Below are 19,035 nucleotides of genomic sequence, written 5' to 3'. Positions count from 1 at the left end.
GCAGCAGCGATGGTGGCGGAAGCAAACGGGTCGAATGGTAAATGGGTACCATTAAATTACAATTTAAAATCACTCTCCCATTTCACGGGTGTCTTGTTGCGAATGTTACCGTAAATGCTCAGTAAAAAGTATTGCCTGAGTAACGCAGCGCCATAATTACCATCAGCGACCGAGTAGTGCGCTGTATCACAGTAAGAGCACCCGGAATACGTTTAGTATATTAATACAAGTACGCTTTTAGGATGCAGCGAAGCTGTTGAATGACGTCCGTGTTCCTGCGAACGAGACGTCAAAATGGGAGTTTTCCACGTATTTTATCCCAAAAATTGCTAAAATTAATTATATGTGTCCACTGCTTTGTTTACGGATCGAACCCAACGCACACACTGGTCAGTAATTAAAATAGATGTTTGCAATACATCTACCAACCCGTCCCGTGGCAGCTGAACTGATCAACAGCTAAGTGTTGGGTGAAGGAAGGAAGACAACGCAAAAAACACACACACAGCCGCTTATGTTTTGTACGAAAGCTCGTTAGCTCGTTAAATGCGCTTAGCGCAACTGTGCGCAACTAGCGGCTTAGAGCTGGGAAAACTGACAGCCTTAATTACGAACCGAAAGCCGCCATTCCAGGAAAGTGGAGATTGTCACAAACATACGCGCGAGGTTGTTTTTGTTTGTTTGTTGGGTGCTTTTCTACTCAAAACGTGGGAAAATTATTGTAGGAAAAAACATACCTACCCACAAAAACCTCACTCTGTTACCATTTTGAAGCCTAGTAAAGCCTAATATATCTCATTGGGAAGCCCTAGTTTTTGGAGAAACGGCAAACGGTGTGTGTGTGTGTTGCCACTCTATCTCTCTAGTTGTTATCGTTTTTTTTTCGCGCCGCTTTTGTTTTGCTTCGTTGACTAACACTGCTAAGCCCTCGGAATTGGTGGCACTGGGCGTCAAAACACTTTTTGGGAGGTAGCAGCGCCCGCGTCGAGTGTGAGTGTGTTTTAATCGGTTGGCTTTAGCCGAGCATAAGGACAATGTTCGGGTTTCTTGTTGGGTATGTATTTTCCCCAAAAGGTTGGGTGTATGGGTGTTTCGGGGGGTGCCGAAACCCTTGTGGGTATTATCACTGTTTGGAACACTGGTGGATTTGGTGGCGTAGGAACGAGATACAGCGAGAGCGATAGAGATAAAACCCCGGTAGCGATTTTCACATAATTCGCATGAGTGATTTTTCCGCACGATTCTCTAAAAAATGAACAGGAAGTGAATGATGTCGATATCGAATCGAATTGGGTACGATATAAAGCTCATTTCATCGACCAAAAAAATACAACACATACAGCAAGGGCTTCAGGAGGGACGCTTGTTTCAAGCTCCGCGTGAAGGATTTGAAAGGATGAATTCGAAAAAATAAAACAAAAATACGCAACACAGCAACCATTAGTGATCCACACTTATGAAAGGATGCCGATAAAAAAAAACGGGGATTGTAAAGCAAAAAACTCACCGAATGCTGGGAAAAAAAATTATTGCACCTACATGTGAACGCCCTTAACCGGTCCCACAGAAACGGGTATACGCATGTACCCTTAGTGTCAGCATTCCCACCCAGGCCCGTGGACGCGTGTGCAAGCCCAAACATTTTCATTGGATTTTAAATGAAACAGAAAATTAAACTTCTGCTTCAATGGATCGTATCGGAATTGCGGTACGCGAAGACCGCACCAGGAGCGAGAGAGAGAATGAGACACACGCTAACCCCGTACAGAGCAACAAAAACAGCAGAGCGGTTCATAATAAAAGTTTAAATAAAGTAAGGGCAATAAAAAAAACAACATCGAAATTGCCGTTGTACATTACATGATTTGGGCGTTCGGGGGTTTTTGGAGATGAGCTTTTGACAACAAGATGAACAAGCGTGTCTTTGTGCGATTGGTACGATATGAACCGTCGACGCAATGAGATCGGAAAATTAAAGCGTAAGTACTCCAAATCGATCCCTCGTCGGGTCGGGTAAAGGGGATCCCGTTGACCTCATTTTGGGTAGCTTTTCGTGCAGCTGCGCTTCCGAGAATAATGGTCGGGGATTTTAATGTATTCAAACGTTGCGCGCAGTATGCGAAGAATCGCGGCAAGCGGAAGGTGGCAGCGTGGTAAGTGGGACAGCGTGGACGGCAACGCAGAGTACGCAGAACGGAATTTATTGTCCGTCATATTGGTTCGAGTAATTTCTATCCACCATATCCACATCCGGGCGGGATCCAACACTCGCGCGTACATTTGCGCGGCTCATTGTTTCCCACGCTCGGCTGGGGGAGGCATGAAGCGATGAATAAATCGCATCCGCGAAACTCGGAAACCAACAGAAGAAAAAAAACATGAAGAGGGGAGGACAGTGCAAAAAAAAGCACGACCACTGCCACTTTTTATTGCTCGCAAAGCCTGGGTGAAACGGGAACCGTTTTTGGGTAAATCGTGTAAACAAAGCATAAATTTAAATGTTTGCAACCTGCTGCGTATAAGGTTCGCGTCACGCATCGGTGACCCCGCGCAAACGAAACGATGAATCGGGAGTTGATTTTGACTTTAATTTGAAGCAGGTCATGTGTGTAAATTGATCAGTGGTCGAGTTTTTTTGGTTCCATTTCCCGTTCTGCACTGGATAGTTCCTGGGATTTGTTTGTTTGCAAATGGTCACGGGACTATATTTGACATGATGCTTCAATTTCGAGTTTGACGTGCGCCGCACCACTAATCATTTTGGGCAAACATATTGCTGAAATCCCCACCTGTGCCTGTTATTTGTGATAGTGATGTATACACACAAGCTTTTATGTTGATTTTTAGTTTTTCCGGGCATAAATGTGTTGCATAAAATAAACAAACCGTTTCAGAGCCAATGTTTCGCACCACAAAATATGTATACCATGCCAACACGGGTTCCCTTCTAACAAGCTGCATTGCGGTTGCTAGACTTTATGTCACCGCAAATGATGGTTTCCTGGCGAAACAATGAAGTCAGTATTTCTCTATTGTGTCTTCCGTCTTTTCCTGTCCTCTCAATCGGCGGGAAACATCTCGTTAAAATAATAATAACAGTCTAGATGGAGCACAGCTCTGTCGCTTAATTTCGCCACATAACTGGTGGTTGGAGTAGGAAGCCGCAACCGCAATGACCTCCTTGAATATCTGGGCTCATTATTCATTGTGTGCTTTGTGCTATAAAGGGAGGAAAAAAGTTCAAGCTTAAGCGTGTGATTTTCGAAACGGATGAATTGAAGACGAAGTTAAGCAAAATAATCACAAAATCATGAAGCATATAAAAAAATAAATAATCTCTTCGATCAACTGGTTCACCAACGAGAACTAGAGCTGCCACAGATGACCGTGACCTGCATACAACAATGTGCAGCATTATCCACTTTAAGAACAGTATTTTTTGATACCAAAATAGCCCATTTTCAATCACATTCTTTGTTTTGATATTATCGAAATAAGTTACCGTTCAGAACGCTCACGTACAATTATTAGTAATTCAATTTGATAAAGTTCAAACAATCTGAAGAATTCTGGACCTTGGACGAATAAATCGCTTTGATGTTATAATATTTAGCTCAATCAAACTACTGAAAATGAAATATAAACTCTTTCTGATACTCTAGATTTGCAATCAGGATTTAAAAAGAAGGTTTGAAACAGAGATATGCGCAATGAGTAATAGTGGATGACTTGAATCCTACAAGCAAATGTATTGATGCAACTCAATAAAATGCTTTAAACTGAGTATGTTCTCTATTTGCTCTGAATCTCTCCATTTTTGGGATTTTATTCAAGCAAGTATAGGTAGAAGATATACACCAATACCTTCACCTACTTATCTAACATGATCGCAATAATCGTCCTCCTTATGATGTGCCGCTTTCGGCTAGAAGACGCCATGCACAGTGCCCTTTTATCGCTGGCCTGCTACATGGCTCCATCATCATCATCATCATCCAACCCTTTGTTTCGCATGTCGGTGGAATTCAATACTGTTTTCGATTATTTTGATTTTGATATTTCAACTCAGTGCTTCGAAGAACTTCTCCGGCTTGGACAATGGCACCAGTGAACTGTGATAAAAGGCTGGATGTCGCTATGTAGTTTTGTGCTGTTACCCATCTTAATTAGGCCGTACGGGCCGTTGTAGATTAACTAATAAAATAAAATAAAAAAATAATACGACACATAAAACGAAAAAAGATGAGTGAATTGAGTTGTAGATTGAAGTAAGTGAATAATCGGAATAGAGAATGAGTGAGTGTAATTGCAAAGAAGTGGAACAGAGTGAGATTGCTAATTTCTAATTGAAGCTATGTTACAAATTATCGCAAAATACATATTTTTTCACACTATCCAAGTTTTTATGCAATTATAATTGCTTTTCTTTTACTATCTTAGCTGAAGATCGTTTTGATTGACGTCTACAAATACAAATGAATAAGGTGCTCTCTAATTGTTCATAACACATGTTACAGCTCCATGGTTGCCTTTTTGGCAATTACACAAAATGAACCATGCGATGGAATGTGCGAAAAAAGCCACCCCAGTGTACTTGTGTTTGAGTGTGCTCAGCTCAATCTGCACAATCTACACACTGCTGACATGTTTTTTTCACCATTGAATGTGATTATATCAATCCACATCCCATGGCGCCACTGTCACTGCCGGACCTTGCTTAGGTAGTCCCGCTGCATAAGCCTGCAGGCAAACACACTGCTTTGTGCGGTTTTTTTTTATTCTGCTGCCCGAAAATCAAAACCCTAAATCTGTCAGCCCAGTGCGAGCTACAGGACCGAAACAACACATGAAACTGTCAAAAAGTTATCCCACCAGTGATGCCCTGCTAGCGTAGCCCGTAAAAAGGACGGCAAACGAATGGTGCACCGGGAGGGCAGGGTGAAAAGCGAATGAAGCTTCCCGTTTTTGGGACACAAGCACGCAAAGCAACAGGGAGGGATAGATGTACGTGAGTAAAAAGTTTCCATTTTCCCCGCTAGCACACGACCTCAATGTTCATCCCGAGGCATCGCTCGACACGCAGAGCGGCAGAGCGGACCATCCGCAACTTCCGTTATGGCGGGTGGGGTTGGATCCATCATTGTTGAAATATTATGATTCGAAAGGTTGTCGGTCGGCAGTCGGCAGATAGGCCCCTTACCCGACGATCAGCGTGGCCAGCGTGGTGAGAAAATACCAAAACCACACCCCTTACCGGAAGTGGCGAAAACGGAAGAATGGCGGAGTAGCGCAAAAAAGTGCCCGTGGTCACTGAATAGGAGTGTAAAGGAGGTGCGGAAGAAATGAACGACCAGGGTATCAACAACTACAAAATAAAGAGCAGGAGCAAGAAAAAAAAGGATGAAGCAAGGAGAAAAAAGTTTGATTCAATTTTTCGGGGGACTGTTAAATAATAGGATTTGAGGCTTAGTTTGCATAAATGTCCATCCCCAAAGCAAGCGGGGTCGCCCAAACGACCACACAAGCGGCGGCCTTTTCATTCTTCATTTTTTGCTAGCGCCCCTGTTTTTTTTATTCAAAAGGAAAGGGGCAGAAATGGTTCATCCTGTCTTCAAAGATCCAACCAGAACCTTTTTTTTGGTTCAGCAATTCGGAGAGCCTCGTGGCAAAAATCGGCATAAATAAAATGACGCCTTGCCTCATGCTCCGCAGGACAAATGCTCCGAAGGTTGCAAGTTGGGTAGATGCATATTTTTTGGACGGACCGGAGTACAGTCCATGTGTCGGTGGGCGTTTGGTCGCGGTCTCTTTCTTTATGCTTCCCGAGCTTTCGAAGCGTTGAAGCGTTGTGTTCAAATTTGAAAGGCAGCTCCCCGTTGGCGCTCACAATATTCGGGGCGAATATTCGGTTCGCTTCCGAAGTGTTACATCAATTATTCATAGGCGGGACGTTGCTGCAATGGCAGGCGCAGTTTGGGATTTTGTCCTACTTTGGGTCGTGCGCCTGGCAGCGACAAGCAACTCGCAAAGTTGCTGGACATCGACCTGTGAATGACAGTTAGGGAGTTTGCGTCCTCTATCCATGAAACTAAAGGATTTTCTGTTGCCTCTATCCATCATCGTTCGGTGAGCTATTTCTATAAATATTTGCACACTGTGAGAGAAAGGTCAGTAGTTCCTTGGAGACGGGTCGGGTTTGCAGTGTTTTATTTCTATCCTGTGGTATGAATCTTGTAAAAAAGGCTTCAATCGATGTGATGCTCACCCTTTTCAGTGGATTTATACTGACTGAAGTAGTGATGGGGGTAAAAATCCTGAACGGATTCCGATTTGATTCTGCAAATTACGCAACCGACATTGGAATGGTAGGTACGACCAACATTATTCGGAGCTGTCTGGAGCCGTCTGGAGACGTTCGGAATCATAGTCGGGGACATGTGGAGTCAAAGTCCGGGATATCTGGAATCCAAATCTGGACGACTGCGGACGATTCCGATTCCGGATGGAACTAATAGTTACGGTTTAGGCTGACTTGGAATCGGACTAACAATATCCGAAGTCGGATCGGAGTCGTGATTGTGCTCCAGAGAGCACATCACTAGACTGAAGAGAATTATCTTTTAACAAGTATTTGCCAGTCCGGCATGGCAAATGCAATTGCAACGGTGCAAAGACGACGAAAGGCTTAGCCTTATCTGCAACCCAATTGAAGTATTCGCTTAGTATCAGGGTGAAGTCTTCGCTAATACGGTCGGTTAATCTGAGCGTATAATACAAGTAAAAGCGGGGTGAAGAGAGAAAAAAAACACAGCATCAAAACCAACCATTTCACAGCAACGCAAACGGTGAATCCCGTTTCTCGAATGACTGGCGAAACGAACACGTAACGAAATCATCATTTCCGTTCGAGCCGTCGCTTTGCTCTGAAGCTCTTGCGGTGGTCACTACGTCCTGTGGCCTTTACGTTTTTCTTTAAGCTGGAGGAGACATTGATCCACCGGTTGGGTAGAAAGGGTCCGGCAGGAAAAGCGGCGTTCGTTTGCACTATCCCTTCGGTCCAGAGGCTCTGGCTCTGTTATCCTGCTCCCGACTTGTCCGCTAATCAAACTCGTGCTCCAAGGCAGACTGCAATAAAAAGTCCAGCAGACCGTGTTGCTTCCATGATGGATGTGCTTTTCACTGTGCTCTATTTCTGTCTTTTTGCTCCTCCTCATTTAGTGGAGCCGAATGTTCTTTTCTTCCGGTGTGTGCGCGTCCCGTGTTGCTGCTCAGGTGCGGGTTGCCGTCTTTTTTGCTTCAGCTCAGACGCTTCGGTTTATTTTCCGGTTTTAGCCGAGAGCCTTATCGTGTCGGTTCCAGAATAACCGTGTCCCGTGTGTTTTTTTTTCACAGCTTCTCCACACTTCTCCACTTCTTGCATCGGCTGTGGAATGATCCTGTGTTCTTTTGTTTCTGCGAAAAGAAAAACTCCAAATGGAATGTTAGGCTTCCGGCCGGGAACGGGAATGAACGGGAATAGATTTGCTCACGCTGAAATGGTATGACAGGATGTTATTGCACGTAACTGACCCGGGTTGTGTGAGGTTATGAGTGAAATTTGTCTCCATGATTGGAAGCTTTATTAAAACCCCAAGACCAGTGTGCGATGGATGGAATTGGATTGGATTGAACGGTCCGTATTGTCTACGTACTATTAGACCGTATGATTATGTGACTCAAAGTGAATGAAAGGACAAAAGTCATTGCAAGGCTTGTCTTTTGTGTGCCACAACCTTTTTTTCTGTTTATCTAGGACCATATTTTTGGACCCATTTTTCGAGGTCGAACAAATATGATCCTTCGAAGTTTTTTTTTTTTTGGAGCATTTCATGACTCCTGCGATGACTCCCTTGGGTGCAATGTGTACGTAAGCATTCGCCACCAAACAAGTACGCCACGCTCTTTTGCGTTTGTTTATTCACCTTCAACCGAGGGCAATAGTGTGCTCGGGGAGGTGTTCGATCCCGCCACCTTGCCTGTTTCGCGCCAAGAGGCTATAATGGGCAGTTTCACCTCGCGCATGGAAATGGTGGCAATAAAAACACTTATAGTGGTAAAAGTATCAGAAGTCTCTGTACCCACTGTACAGTACGGCTAGCGGTGAAAATGGTTACGAAACTATACGTGTTCTGCACAGGCTGTTGGCATCTAGGAGTGGCTCTTTTGCCTGTAAAAGCGTTCCATTTGTGAGAAGCGGAGTGCAAATGGGTTAACTTTGTGAATCAAATGGCTTACAAAGCTACAAATGTGTTTCTGTGTGTTTGCAGCACTGTTTGTGTGTGTGGAAGTTTACAACCATACACTGCCGGCTGTAATGCAATGCTGAAGTCGTTTAGAAGAGCCATATGAGAGTTATGTGCCGATAAAGTTGATGTGAAGCACATTTTGATGATCCGCTATAAATCACCTCTTCTTTTTTTATTATTTTTTGAAACCGTTGGAGCCAGCTGAATGGGTCGAAATAGCGTGAGTGTACCACAGTGTAGCAAATCGATATCGGATGTCTGTTTCTATTTAAATCAGATCATTTAGGAGTTTCTTCTCTTTCGTTAAAGACAAATGGGAGTGCTTTGGTGTTTCATAGTAATGGAATGATTTAATGGGTGAGTTAAGGAAGGTTAATAAAAAATTCAACCGAATTCATTACTTCGGATTTATACTGTCTGTACGAACAAGTTGAGCATCCGAATCAAAGAAAAAGATGAAAAAATCTGTATGAATTTGAGCATGGGTTTTAATGCTTTATAATGAAGAGTTGGTTATTTATGTAAAGAGGAAAAAAATCTAAAATAAATTTAATTAGCATTTTGTAAGTAAACTTCTTTTTTTTTTGATAATTTTGTGAGCTCATGAGAGCTTTAACAAAATGGTTGAAATATGTGAGTTAATTTAAGCAAATTGATTTTATTAGCTAAGGATATATCTTAGCGTTGTCTTGTTAAGTTTTCATACAAATATGTTTGACCAATCTTGACTTGTTATAATATTAAATATAAAAAAATAGTTTTAGGTCCAATAAAATGATCTCTTACGAAATATTGTTAAAGAAATACTACACATAGTTTTATTGAAAACATGTTTCATGAACTTTTGGCTTAGGTTTTAGTAATAATTGAATTTATTAATTGTATTTTAGGAAATAGCTGAACTATACAAATGCACTTTTGATATTTAGATACTTTAAATCGTTTTACAAGAGTTTTGTAAGCAAATGTACCATGCATTTATGCTGCGATAAATCTCTCTATTATATTTCGTGGAAAGTCTCATGATGCACAGAAACAACATAACGCACATCAAGCAATCTATTGAACTGCTGTGTCTATCAGCTCTAATTGGCTCATCATGGTGCCGGCCGTTTCGAAGGCAGAAATAATTCAATACAGCCCAGCCCCGTGCGCCTACCAGCTTACACACAATCCGTGTGCGCAATCTGTTTATAGCTCCCGTTGCAGGTACGAGTGAATCAGAGTATCGTTACCGTCCGTGGGCATCGGAACACTGGGCAGGGCGAGTATCATACGGATGAAGTGCAAGCAATATAATAAGCAGGAAACAAAAAGGCGCATCAGGCCGGGCCGGGTTGTACATGGCCTGCCCCCCCCCCCCACTACACAACACATCGGTAGTATTCCCGTAATGAAGCAAAACATCCGGCCGTAATGAGGCTAAAAGGATTTCTTGCCCAACTTTATACGCTGTATTTGTGCCCGGTTGGACGTCGCCGGCTTCCGGTTTCCTGTGCTAGCTCTCGTTGTTTTTTTCGTTTCTGCTTTGACCATTCAACGAAGCCTTAGAAATAAGCTAAAAACGAGTTCATGTCCACGTGCCCAGGCGCTCTGCACAGAACGTCCTAACGAACCATGGCGGGAGCTTGGGTGGAGAAGCAGGGGAGTATCACGGGTAGTCGTGTTTTATGCCGATGAGTGTGTCGGATTGCGCGCGGCCCTTCTGTTTGTTTACGTTTGGCCTGTGGCTGCTGCCAGCCGGCTGAGTCTTCCAATGAGTTCGGGGAAGTGAAACCTGCCGGCTGCATGGAATCACTTTCGCGTGCAATGCCGAAAGCCGAATTGGATTACGGCACGCGGGCCCTATGTGTGTGTACGTGAAAGGATCGCAAAAGATCTGCCAAGTAATAGCAAATCGTTGGTGGGTGGGCACAGTATTTTTCCGAAAAAAAAATAATGGAAAAACATTCCGCGCCCGCGGCTTTGCCTTTGAACCGTTTCGCTCTAAACAGACCGAATCCTTACGCGAACGTACACCAATGTCCAACGTGTTTACTACGATGAGGTTTACTAGCTCGCCACCCAATCCACAGCATCCCTGTTTCCAATACCAGCCGAATGGAAGATTTATTGGATTGAAAAATCATTATTCATAAAGCGAAAATTCATTGGCCCGTGTAGGCGGACGGGAGGACGGTGGGATGCCCGAATTGGGTTGTTACACTATTCGAAGGAGCAAGGGAATGAGGGGGGGGAGAGGAGAATCGAATTTTACGATAGCGTACCGGACGGCTGACATGGTTGGCCGGCTGCTGGTAGTAAACATTTTATGAAGCGATCGTGATTAGAAAGCACAACATACTGGGGCGCGCTGTACGCGATGCGCTTTGTTAACGACTTGTTTGTGAGCTTTCAACGCAAGGAACGACCCCTAAAGCACAAGGAAGTGTACCATTTCCCGGAAAGAAGGTATAAAAATTCATAAACTGTGAAGATAAATCGATCGAGTGTGTGCTTCGCTTTCCATAATTCGACCAACCGAAAGCGCCCATGATTGATAACGAGCTTCCGATACCACGTTGCACATCGTTCGGGCATTAAGTAACCATAGCTCCTGCATGTGTTTGGGTTTTATGAAGCAAAAGATGTACGTAAAGTCCCCAACAGCTTGATCGAACAACTGATTGGGCTGTAGAATGTGCAGCTTAAATCGCTTAATACCTTTAACAGTGTGAAACATCTTTGCTTACAATCTTAATCTCCTGGAGAGTGAGACGAGCTTGACTGCTCTTTGGGGGGTTTTTTGTTTCCCACGAGAAGCCGATCAGTGCGGATAGTTTAACACAGGCTTGTGGTTTTACTTTTCGGTCGGTGCGGCTCTTGTCTGAGCCAACACTGTCAGGTCACTACACTTCCGAAATCGCATCAGATGATAGCTGTCGGGTTTGGTGGCTGTCGGCTGTGGTGTAATCTCTTAAGTCGCCCCGAACAGCTTGCTACGGTAGCCGTGCAGAACAGTAGCCGTGCAGAACAAAACTGAAGGAATTAATTACAACTACAGCTAACGCCTTTGGTTGGTTACCTTTCAGAAGCGCGAGAAGCGGGGAGTGTGGCGCTTGCCAACGGGGGCGAAATCTATTAAACTTCTTAACGAACAACTATTGAAGAAGCAACCCCTTGGCTGGGGCACTTTGGATTCTCCAATTTCTCATTCCCGTGGAGCAGAGTTTCGATAGTTCCGGGCGCGAAAGAGATAGTCCAATGGTTTGGGCGAGAAGTTGGGCGCTTTGAGGATCGAGTTTTCACGCGCACGAAGCCAAACTTTTTTGCTTTTACGAAGCCAAACTTTTCTAATCAACTCATTTTGGAAACGCGCGAGATTCGGATGGTTTTCTCGCCATTGATGCAGTTGGTGCGATGCATAGTGCAATGTGGAAGAGGGTAGAGAGGGTAAGAGGGTGTGCTATAGCGGCTGAAGTGTTGGATAAAGTATTTAATCTTCTAATGGATACTACAACGACTGAGTGGAACTCCTCAAATTCGTTCCTCAGTTCATAGGAAAACTGTAATGCTTTCGCTGTGTGCAAGTTGGCTTCCATTTTCCTGTGAGTGTTTTTTTCTCCTTCTCCTCCTTCCCCATCTCCGAGTGTATAATGGACGAATTTCATCCATTACATCGTCGGATGGGTTTCCCTAATCATGGAATTAGCAAACGAGTCTACCCAACAGCCAAAACCATACGAGGCAGCGCCTTCGGTACCATGCGAGGTGTCTTAGTGATGGCTAAGATTTCTCATCCACCACCCGAGCGAGGCTGCCGTCTTCGAAGGCAAAATGCAACTCTGCCCTCCCGGTGGAATGTAAAGTAATTCCATTTGCAACGACCCTCCACTGGGTCGTAACCTTCGGCCGCGTGAGAGTGAATAGTAACAGCTCCTTTAGACACTTTAGAGACTTTAGCCGCCCTTAAAATGGGACTTGCATCCGTGGGGCCTCGACAACGGAAAACGGAAGCTGCAAAAATGGAGGTCAAGTCGGTTGAAACTACATGAAGTGCACCAACACGCACTCCTCCCAGTCCGCAAAATGTACCACCACGCGTGAGCAAACGAACGAACCGAGAAAGGAGTAACTTTACCGAACGCGCATCGGCGCGCGTTGGCATTTTGTTTGTCCCGGTTGCTGCTACTGCGGCCGCTGACGGTGCACTTTGGCAGGGTGCAAAGTTTTGCTAACAAATTAGTTTAATTTGTACCGATGCAAATCACGGCACAAATATGCTCTGAGCAGGGAGTCAGCGAATTTCCTGGCGTGTGGGAAGCGCGAATTTTCGGCTACCGACATTCTTGGGGGAGATGGTCAAGACACGGTAGCTTTGGAGGTTAGGAGTACCCTCGGTTCGTCGCGCATCGCTAAATGACCTACTTCGGCTAACGGTGGTGGGGTGGTTCATTGATGCGCACCTTGTGTGTGTCCATGTGCATAGGAAAGTTTTCATCGACTTCGACAGCACCGTTCGGTCGCTGTGATCCAAAAAGAGTAGAAGAGAAAACGACCAAGAGGCCAAGGTAGTTCTTAGAGGCACCATTTTGTGAACGCAATGCAAGCTCGGGTTGACACTGCTGCTCTCCCTTCTGTGTAGCTATTTAAAGGCTTACACAGAAGTTTAAATGACTTTGAATTAAATCTCTTCCCGTTTTCTGCTGCGCTGTGGAAAACGCGAACTGCTGTGACCACTCTCTAGCCCACTGGGCTGGTCCGTCGTGTGAGCAGCGTACGAGTTGGCAAGTTTTCCGATGACTTCTACCAAAAACGCGCTAGAATTGCAACGTGGTGCTGCAATTGGCAATGTGGCAGGAAGAGCAAAGTTGTCTGTAAGGGGGGGGCGAGCTTGCCCGCTGTCTTAAGTACCGCTGTCGGGAGAGTGTTTTATCTTTCTGAAGTAGCGCAAGTGAAAGGAGAAGTAGCGTTTGGAGTTATCAAGAAGCGCTGGGAGTGAGGGTGTGGGTAATTGGGTGCGATTGCAGCAGTGGTGAAGCTTTGTGTAGCGGGCAAAAGGGCAAATGTTTTATCATAATGAGTTTGTCACATTGCCTGACTGCATGGGCGACGAAATATGTGACAGTACTTTTTGTTTGAAGGAATTGTCTGTCTGCTCTATCGTGCTAATTACAACGATTGGGGAAAGTTTTGTATACACAAGGAAAGTCTTTTGATGTCTTTTGTTTTACAAAAAATGTAGTTTCGCAATGAAATGAAAGCAAATGCAGCCTCTTTGAGTTGATAACTTAGGAAATCTAATCAACAACGGGTTGCCCAAGTAAGGTATCCAACAAACTAAGTGTTTAAATATGCCTTATTTTGATCACAAAATGACATGGGCATATACTGATGAACTCAACGTGAACTGGTGTATAATCGTTATCGCCCAATTTGAGCTCTAAGGCATCAATATTTGACTGATGTAGCAATCATGATAAATGTATAATGTATTTGAGCAGATTTATGACAACTGTTATTTGACGTCACAAAAACACCACAAAAATCGTATAATTTGATTTTTTTCGTTTAATTCAATACAGGGTTTTACAAGCCAGAATCGAATGTCAGCAAAACAATTTAAATATCTCAAGATTCAGTTTAGTTGTCAAAAGTTATTGTTTCACCGCAATTTTGGAACACACAGCTTCAGCCGTTATGTGGAATTTTGTAAATAAAAAGACTGACTTACATTCAAAAACTGATGCATAAAAGGCACAAATTGATTCACGTTGTCAACAATGTATGTCACGCTGTCAAAAATAGGAAAGTTAGAACCAAAATTTAGTGGCAACGACTGGCAACTTGGGTTACAGAAATCGCATATGGACACGACGCGTTCACTACTGAAGTACCAATAGCGTAGACACATTGTCATAACCTTATCGTCCATCTCACATAATCCAACTGTATTTACTTTATTTACTGATACTCTTATACGTCATTTTTCTTTGCAGACTTTATCATCTAAAACATCGACTGAGGAAAAAGGAATTTTAATACATTGCCTGTTTTTATTTGCATTCTTCAGTTGGTATATGTTATTCGTATGGTGCTGTGCAAAGATTAACGAAAGTGAATTGGCGGCGGGTGTGGAACTGTCTAGAGATAATTTCTACTCCATTATGCAGTGTTCGGTGTGCGGGTGGAATTGAATTGGCAACCGAGTAAGGAATATTAATTGCACCCGTGAATTGAATCCGTCGAATTTACTGGCGCGCTCGCGAGCCGGATAAGAACGGCATGCCGAGTGGGGCAGGTTCTTGCCGTCATCCTGGCCGGCCCCACCCCATACCGTGTTGTTCGTCGCGTGTGTAGAATGGCCGATCCTCACGTGGGGAACCGGTAATGTTCCCCCATTCGTTAACCGCACTGTACAATGCAGGCCCACGATGGGCCAAAGCGATCCTACCGCCACGACCGTCAGCAGCAGCAGCAGCCGGAACCGGAGGTGAGCAGCCGTGTCACGTCCTGTGCCGGGTTCGTGCTGCAAACGAAACTCGTCCCAGCCCGTGCCACGATCTGGCTGTGGGTGCTGTGGTGTGCCTGCAGCTTCGCCGTCGCTCCTGCCCGGGCCGGACCGCGCTACAGCTCGCGCATCGTCGATACAAAGTCGGGCGCCATTCGGGGCGTCATTCTCGAGCTCAACTCGAAGCACCTCGAGCCAGTGGAGGTAAATTGAATTTACGGTGCACGTTTCGTGTTCGATCAGTGTTCAGTACCACGCCCTCGCGCGCGCGTGTGTGTGAGTGGGCATGGTTTTGAGCGAAAGCAGTGTTTTTCAGAGTGTAGCCGTAAGGTGTGAAATGGTTAGTGTATGTGCTGCTTTTTTTCCCGTCATTTTTTACAAACAGGTTTTTAAAGCAGTGCCGTACGCAACCCCTCCGATAGGAAGTTTACGTTTTGAGCCACCCAAGAAGCTTCCGCCGTGGAAGGGAACGAAGCTAGCGGATACGTTCGGTTCGGTGTGTCCACAGGTAAGTTTGCCATACGTGATTTACTGTTTCTGACACTGGTTTAAGCTGCACAAGCAAGTGACTGATGTATTTAAAATTTTAAAATGTATATGATTCAACTGACAGTTTTACTTTATTCGCTTAAATTAATGGTATATTAGTTTTTAATTGAAATGTTTGTGGGTAATTAATGAAAATGGAGGCGCCTGGTACTTTTCATAAAATCATTCCATAACAATCCAGCCTCATGCTAAGTTTCAATCTCTATGACTTGCAAAAATTTAAGATAAATTAGTTTAAAATAACTTTTTGAATTGGAACATTCATGCTGCATAGCATTATGATTCATTTTTAAATAAGGTAATGTTCCTTCTGAGTGATAAATAATAAAAATAAACAATCTACATGTTTCGTTGATAAATATGGTTTTACTTATATTGACATTCGATATTGATTTCATTTTAATTTTGGTTTATTTTTATGGAAATATATATAAATTTTGAGTATTGGAAGTATTAATGATTTGTTTGGGTACCCAACCTGTAAAGTGTTCTACTAGTAAATAAATTAAAACCAACTACTTGTATTTTTCATTGTGTTTTTTTTAATTTAAATTTGTTCTACATATTTGTTTCAATTTTTGTGATACGAAAAGACAAGGTCATGCGAAGGGGCAATTGAAAGTCCTTTATTTCATAGGAAATGGAGACGCATGGTAGTTCAAATGCGAATATATTTCCTTCAAATGCTCATAACGTTTATTAAAGCAAGCTTTTGGATACAAAACCGCTGAAAACAAAACCCAAACCAATTATTAATGTTCAGTGGTCTCAAAACAAACGTCACTATGTAATATAATCAATTACTCTCTAATGATGTGGCCAGGAAACACAGCAAGGAACCGTTCTTCAGCGGAAAAGTGTGCCTGCTTCACGGGAGGAAATATTTCAATAAACCCATTATCTACCAGTTCTGCCGGCGTTGAATGGAAAGTAAATGGGCGGCTGACTTAAGGCGCCCAGCACGCACGCCATCAAATCCGTGCCTAATGGTCGCTGATGAGACGATTCCGTTTCTCGCATTCGGCGCACGTTTGCCGTCCTGCTGAGAGGGGCACCGAAAGAGGGGGTCCCAACGGTCGGTGCCTGCCTCAACGCACTGATGACGTGATTGCAGTCCGTGCTGGTAGATGATAAATGGTACCATCATCGTCGTTTCAGCACTACTGGCAAATGGGTTTACAACAGCGTTGGAAAAGAAGTAAAAAATAAAAAAATAGAAAAAACCGAATCCAAACAAAAGTACGGAATAAAAATTGTCCCACTTATCCGGCAAAATTCTCAACCAGCCACTGAAGGACAAAATTCACCCCATTGCTCAAAACGCCGGCGTATTCTAGAAATGCTGGTGCCAAAGTAACTCTCACAGCTCGCATTTCACTTACGTCGGTCGTCCGGTGAAAGATGGTCAGCATCATTTTCCATTTCCTCACCAAGATGGAGTGAGCTCGTTGTTTTTGCTTCTCTCTTTGCCCTTCGCTCACCAACTGTCTTACATTGAGCGTAAGGATTGCACCGCAATAAAGTGTGCCGTTTTTCGAAGGCTTCAATCTGGTCCAGACTTGCCCAGCTTTATGGATTTTTTTCCCCGAGAAGGGCAGGAAGGGAAGTACCAGTAAGGAAGAAAAGCAAAATTCCAACCGGCAATTGCACTGCCGTCCATGGACAGCAGGGCACTTTTATTCAATTCAAAAGTGAAATATTTTAGTCCACTGTGTGTGCGCCAGTTCGTGCTTAATGTGCACTGGCGGCACTTGTTCAGGAAATTAATATCATAATTTTTTCACCGTCTCCCGGGCACACCGGTGCAATCTGGTTGGTTGTCGTTTCGCGTTGGTTGTGGGCGAACGAGCGCTGGAGCTTTATCGGGTTGGCATAAAGTGCAATCGTGCGGGAGTGAGTTTACTTTTGCGTAATTTGCTTGCCTTGCTTTTTTATGAAACTGACTGTGGAAGAAGGTGAAATAACGAAGTACTTTTAAATCTGGAATGAAGCTGCTCATTTTAAGCTAGATGCGAATAATTTTGTTCTTTTGCTTATTATAGTTTTCATGTTCATGTGATTAATTTTTAATTTTAATAGCTGTTGGGACAAATGAAGCCTACATTTGATTTGAATAAATGTGAGTGAAAAGAAAAACTTGATATAAAAAAGGAATAATAAAACAATTATTTTTAAATCATGGAGGCGCCTGGTTATTTATGTTTAAAATGTAGTGCTGCAGTGTTTAACACTTTAAGCGCCGTGTCATATAAATTCGCATGACGGTTTTGCTCACCGTTCAGCTTTGCATTTGACGCTCAGTGATTCTCTTGAGAACGAATGGGGTAGGAAAGAGAGAACGAGAACGACATGTGCTACGCCGCTTATCGCCATGAAACAAAAGAGTGATAACCATCGCACGAGAAACTGTCGCTCTCATCGCTCTCTTGCCATGCGCTACGTGCTCACTCAAAAACTGTGACGTCAGGCTGGCGGTCAAAGTGTTAAAGTGATGATTCGAAGATGTTATCATTAATTTAATGGCAGATAAAACATATGTGATATATTTAAAAACATCGAAATCATTACAATCATTACTCTCAAACCAATCTTCTTCTTCTTTGGCACTACAAACTACAAACTACTACCGGTCGTCTGTCAAGGCCTGTCTGTACCCATTAGTGAAGTGACCTTGACTTTCAGTGTTTCAGAACTTTCAGTTATTGTTATCATAGCAGGATAATTAGTCCTACGTATGAGGCCACGGTCTGTTTGAGGCTTGAAGCCATGGCGGACATGTTGTTAAGTCGTACGAGTTAACGACTGTATCATCAGGACGGTCCTCTAAAATCAATAAAATGTTCTTAAAAATTATAGACTAAAAAGGATTCAACCCAGTGTAATATCCTGGAGATTTGACCCCTGATAAGACCATAGTGCCCAATATGCCGGATCAGAATATGACCATCACCGTGACAACTGTGAGATAATCTGAATGTCAAAATAAAGATCATTCGTTTACGGATCGTTGTACGGACAACATCTTGAGCCTTCTGTTTATTCTTCTACTTTGCGATTTTGTGCCTTTGTTATAACTTGATCGTTTAATTCAAATTGGTAAAATTCGAGGTTTTACACAAGCAAACTTTTTTAATCAAAAATCTATTAAATCCTGTTTTACCTTACACATTGGACGTATCATGAACCAGAACTTTCAAAATTGTCATCGATAATCGACATCGATCCTGATCCTGAACTCATTATTTTATATCCTGTTAGATGTTCATAATGCTATTTTTTTGCTAAATTTGAAATGAGACCATTAAATAACATGTTTTTTTTTTTTCAAATTTCACTTGAATTATACTCATTTATGATTGCATAAAAACAACCAAAATAAACGAAAAAAAAAAACTAGCATCGTCCTTCTCATCATCGTTTTGCTTTTTGTTTCAATTAAATATTAAGCACTGTGATGTAGTGAGCACTATGCAAAATTATTCTGTTACCACGCTACGCCTCACTATTGTTTCCGTTCTAACAAATGCACGAGTGAAGAGTAATACTGCCCTTTTTCCCTAACTTAACCACCATAAACTGTAGTCCAACATTTTGTTGCTTTGTGAAACAGCTCGACAGGAAAGTGTACAACTTGAATCCTCCCGAGTACAAGAGATTAATTTTTTCAAGCCAAAAATAGTATTCACGTACGTCATCCATGCATCCAACGAA

The 19,035-nt window shown here is 43.2% G+C and overlaps 1 protein-coding gene across 2 annotated transcripts in view; it reads left to right on the top strand.

Moving 5' to 3' along the window:
- LOC1280747 (neuroligin-4, X-linked) overlaps positions 1–19,035 on the top strand; it is a 154,399-nt gene that overhangs the window by 71,589 nt on the left and 63,775 nt on the right. Inside the window, exons 3-4 of one of the 2 annotated variants that reach the window (XM_061657115.1) lie at positions 14,264–14,979; positions 15,161–15,283. In XM_061657115.1, the coding sequence (XP_061513099.1) occupies positions 14,686–14,979; positions 15,161–15,283 (417 nt within the window). In that variant the 5' untranslated portion in view covers positions 14,264–14,685. Of the gene's footprint in view, positions 1–14,263; positions 14,980–15,160; positions 15,284–19,035 lie in introns of those variants that run through there. The other variant, XM_061657116.1, reaches the window with a different exon arrangement.

The sequence above is a fragment of the Anopheles gambiae genome, chromosome 3 (assembly GCF_943734735.2).
Source record: "Anopheles gambiae chromosome 3, idAnoGambNW_F1_1, whole genome shotgun sequence".
Lineage (NCBI taxonomy): Eukaryota > Metazoa > Arthropoda > Insecta > Diptera > Culicidae > Anopheles > Anopheles gambiae.
Note: the sequence above shows the minus strand (reverse complement) of the source record. Positions and strands in the feature narration are given on the sequence as shown.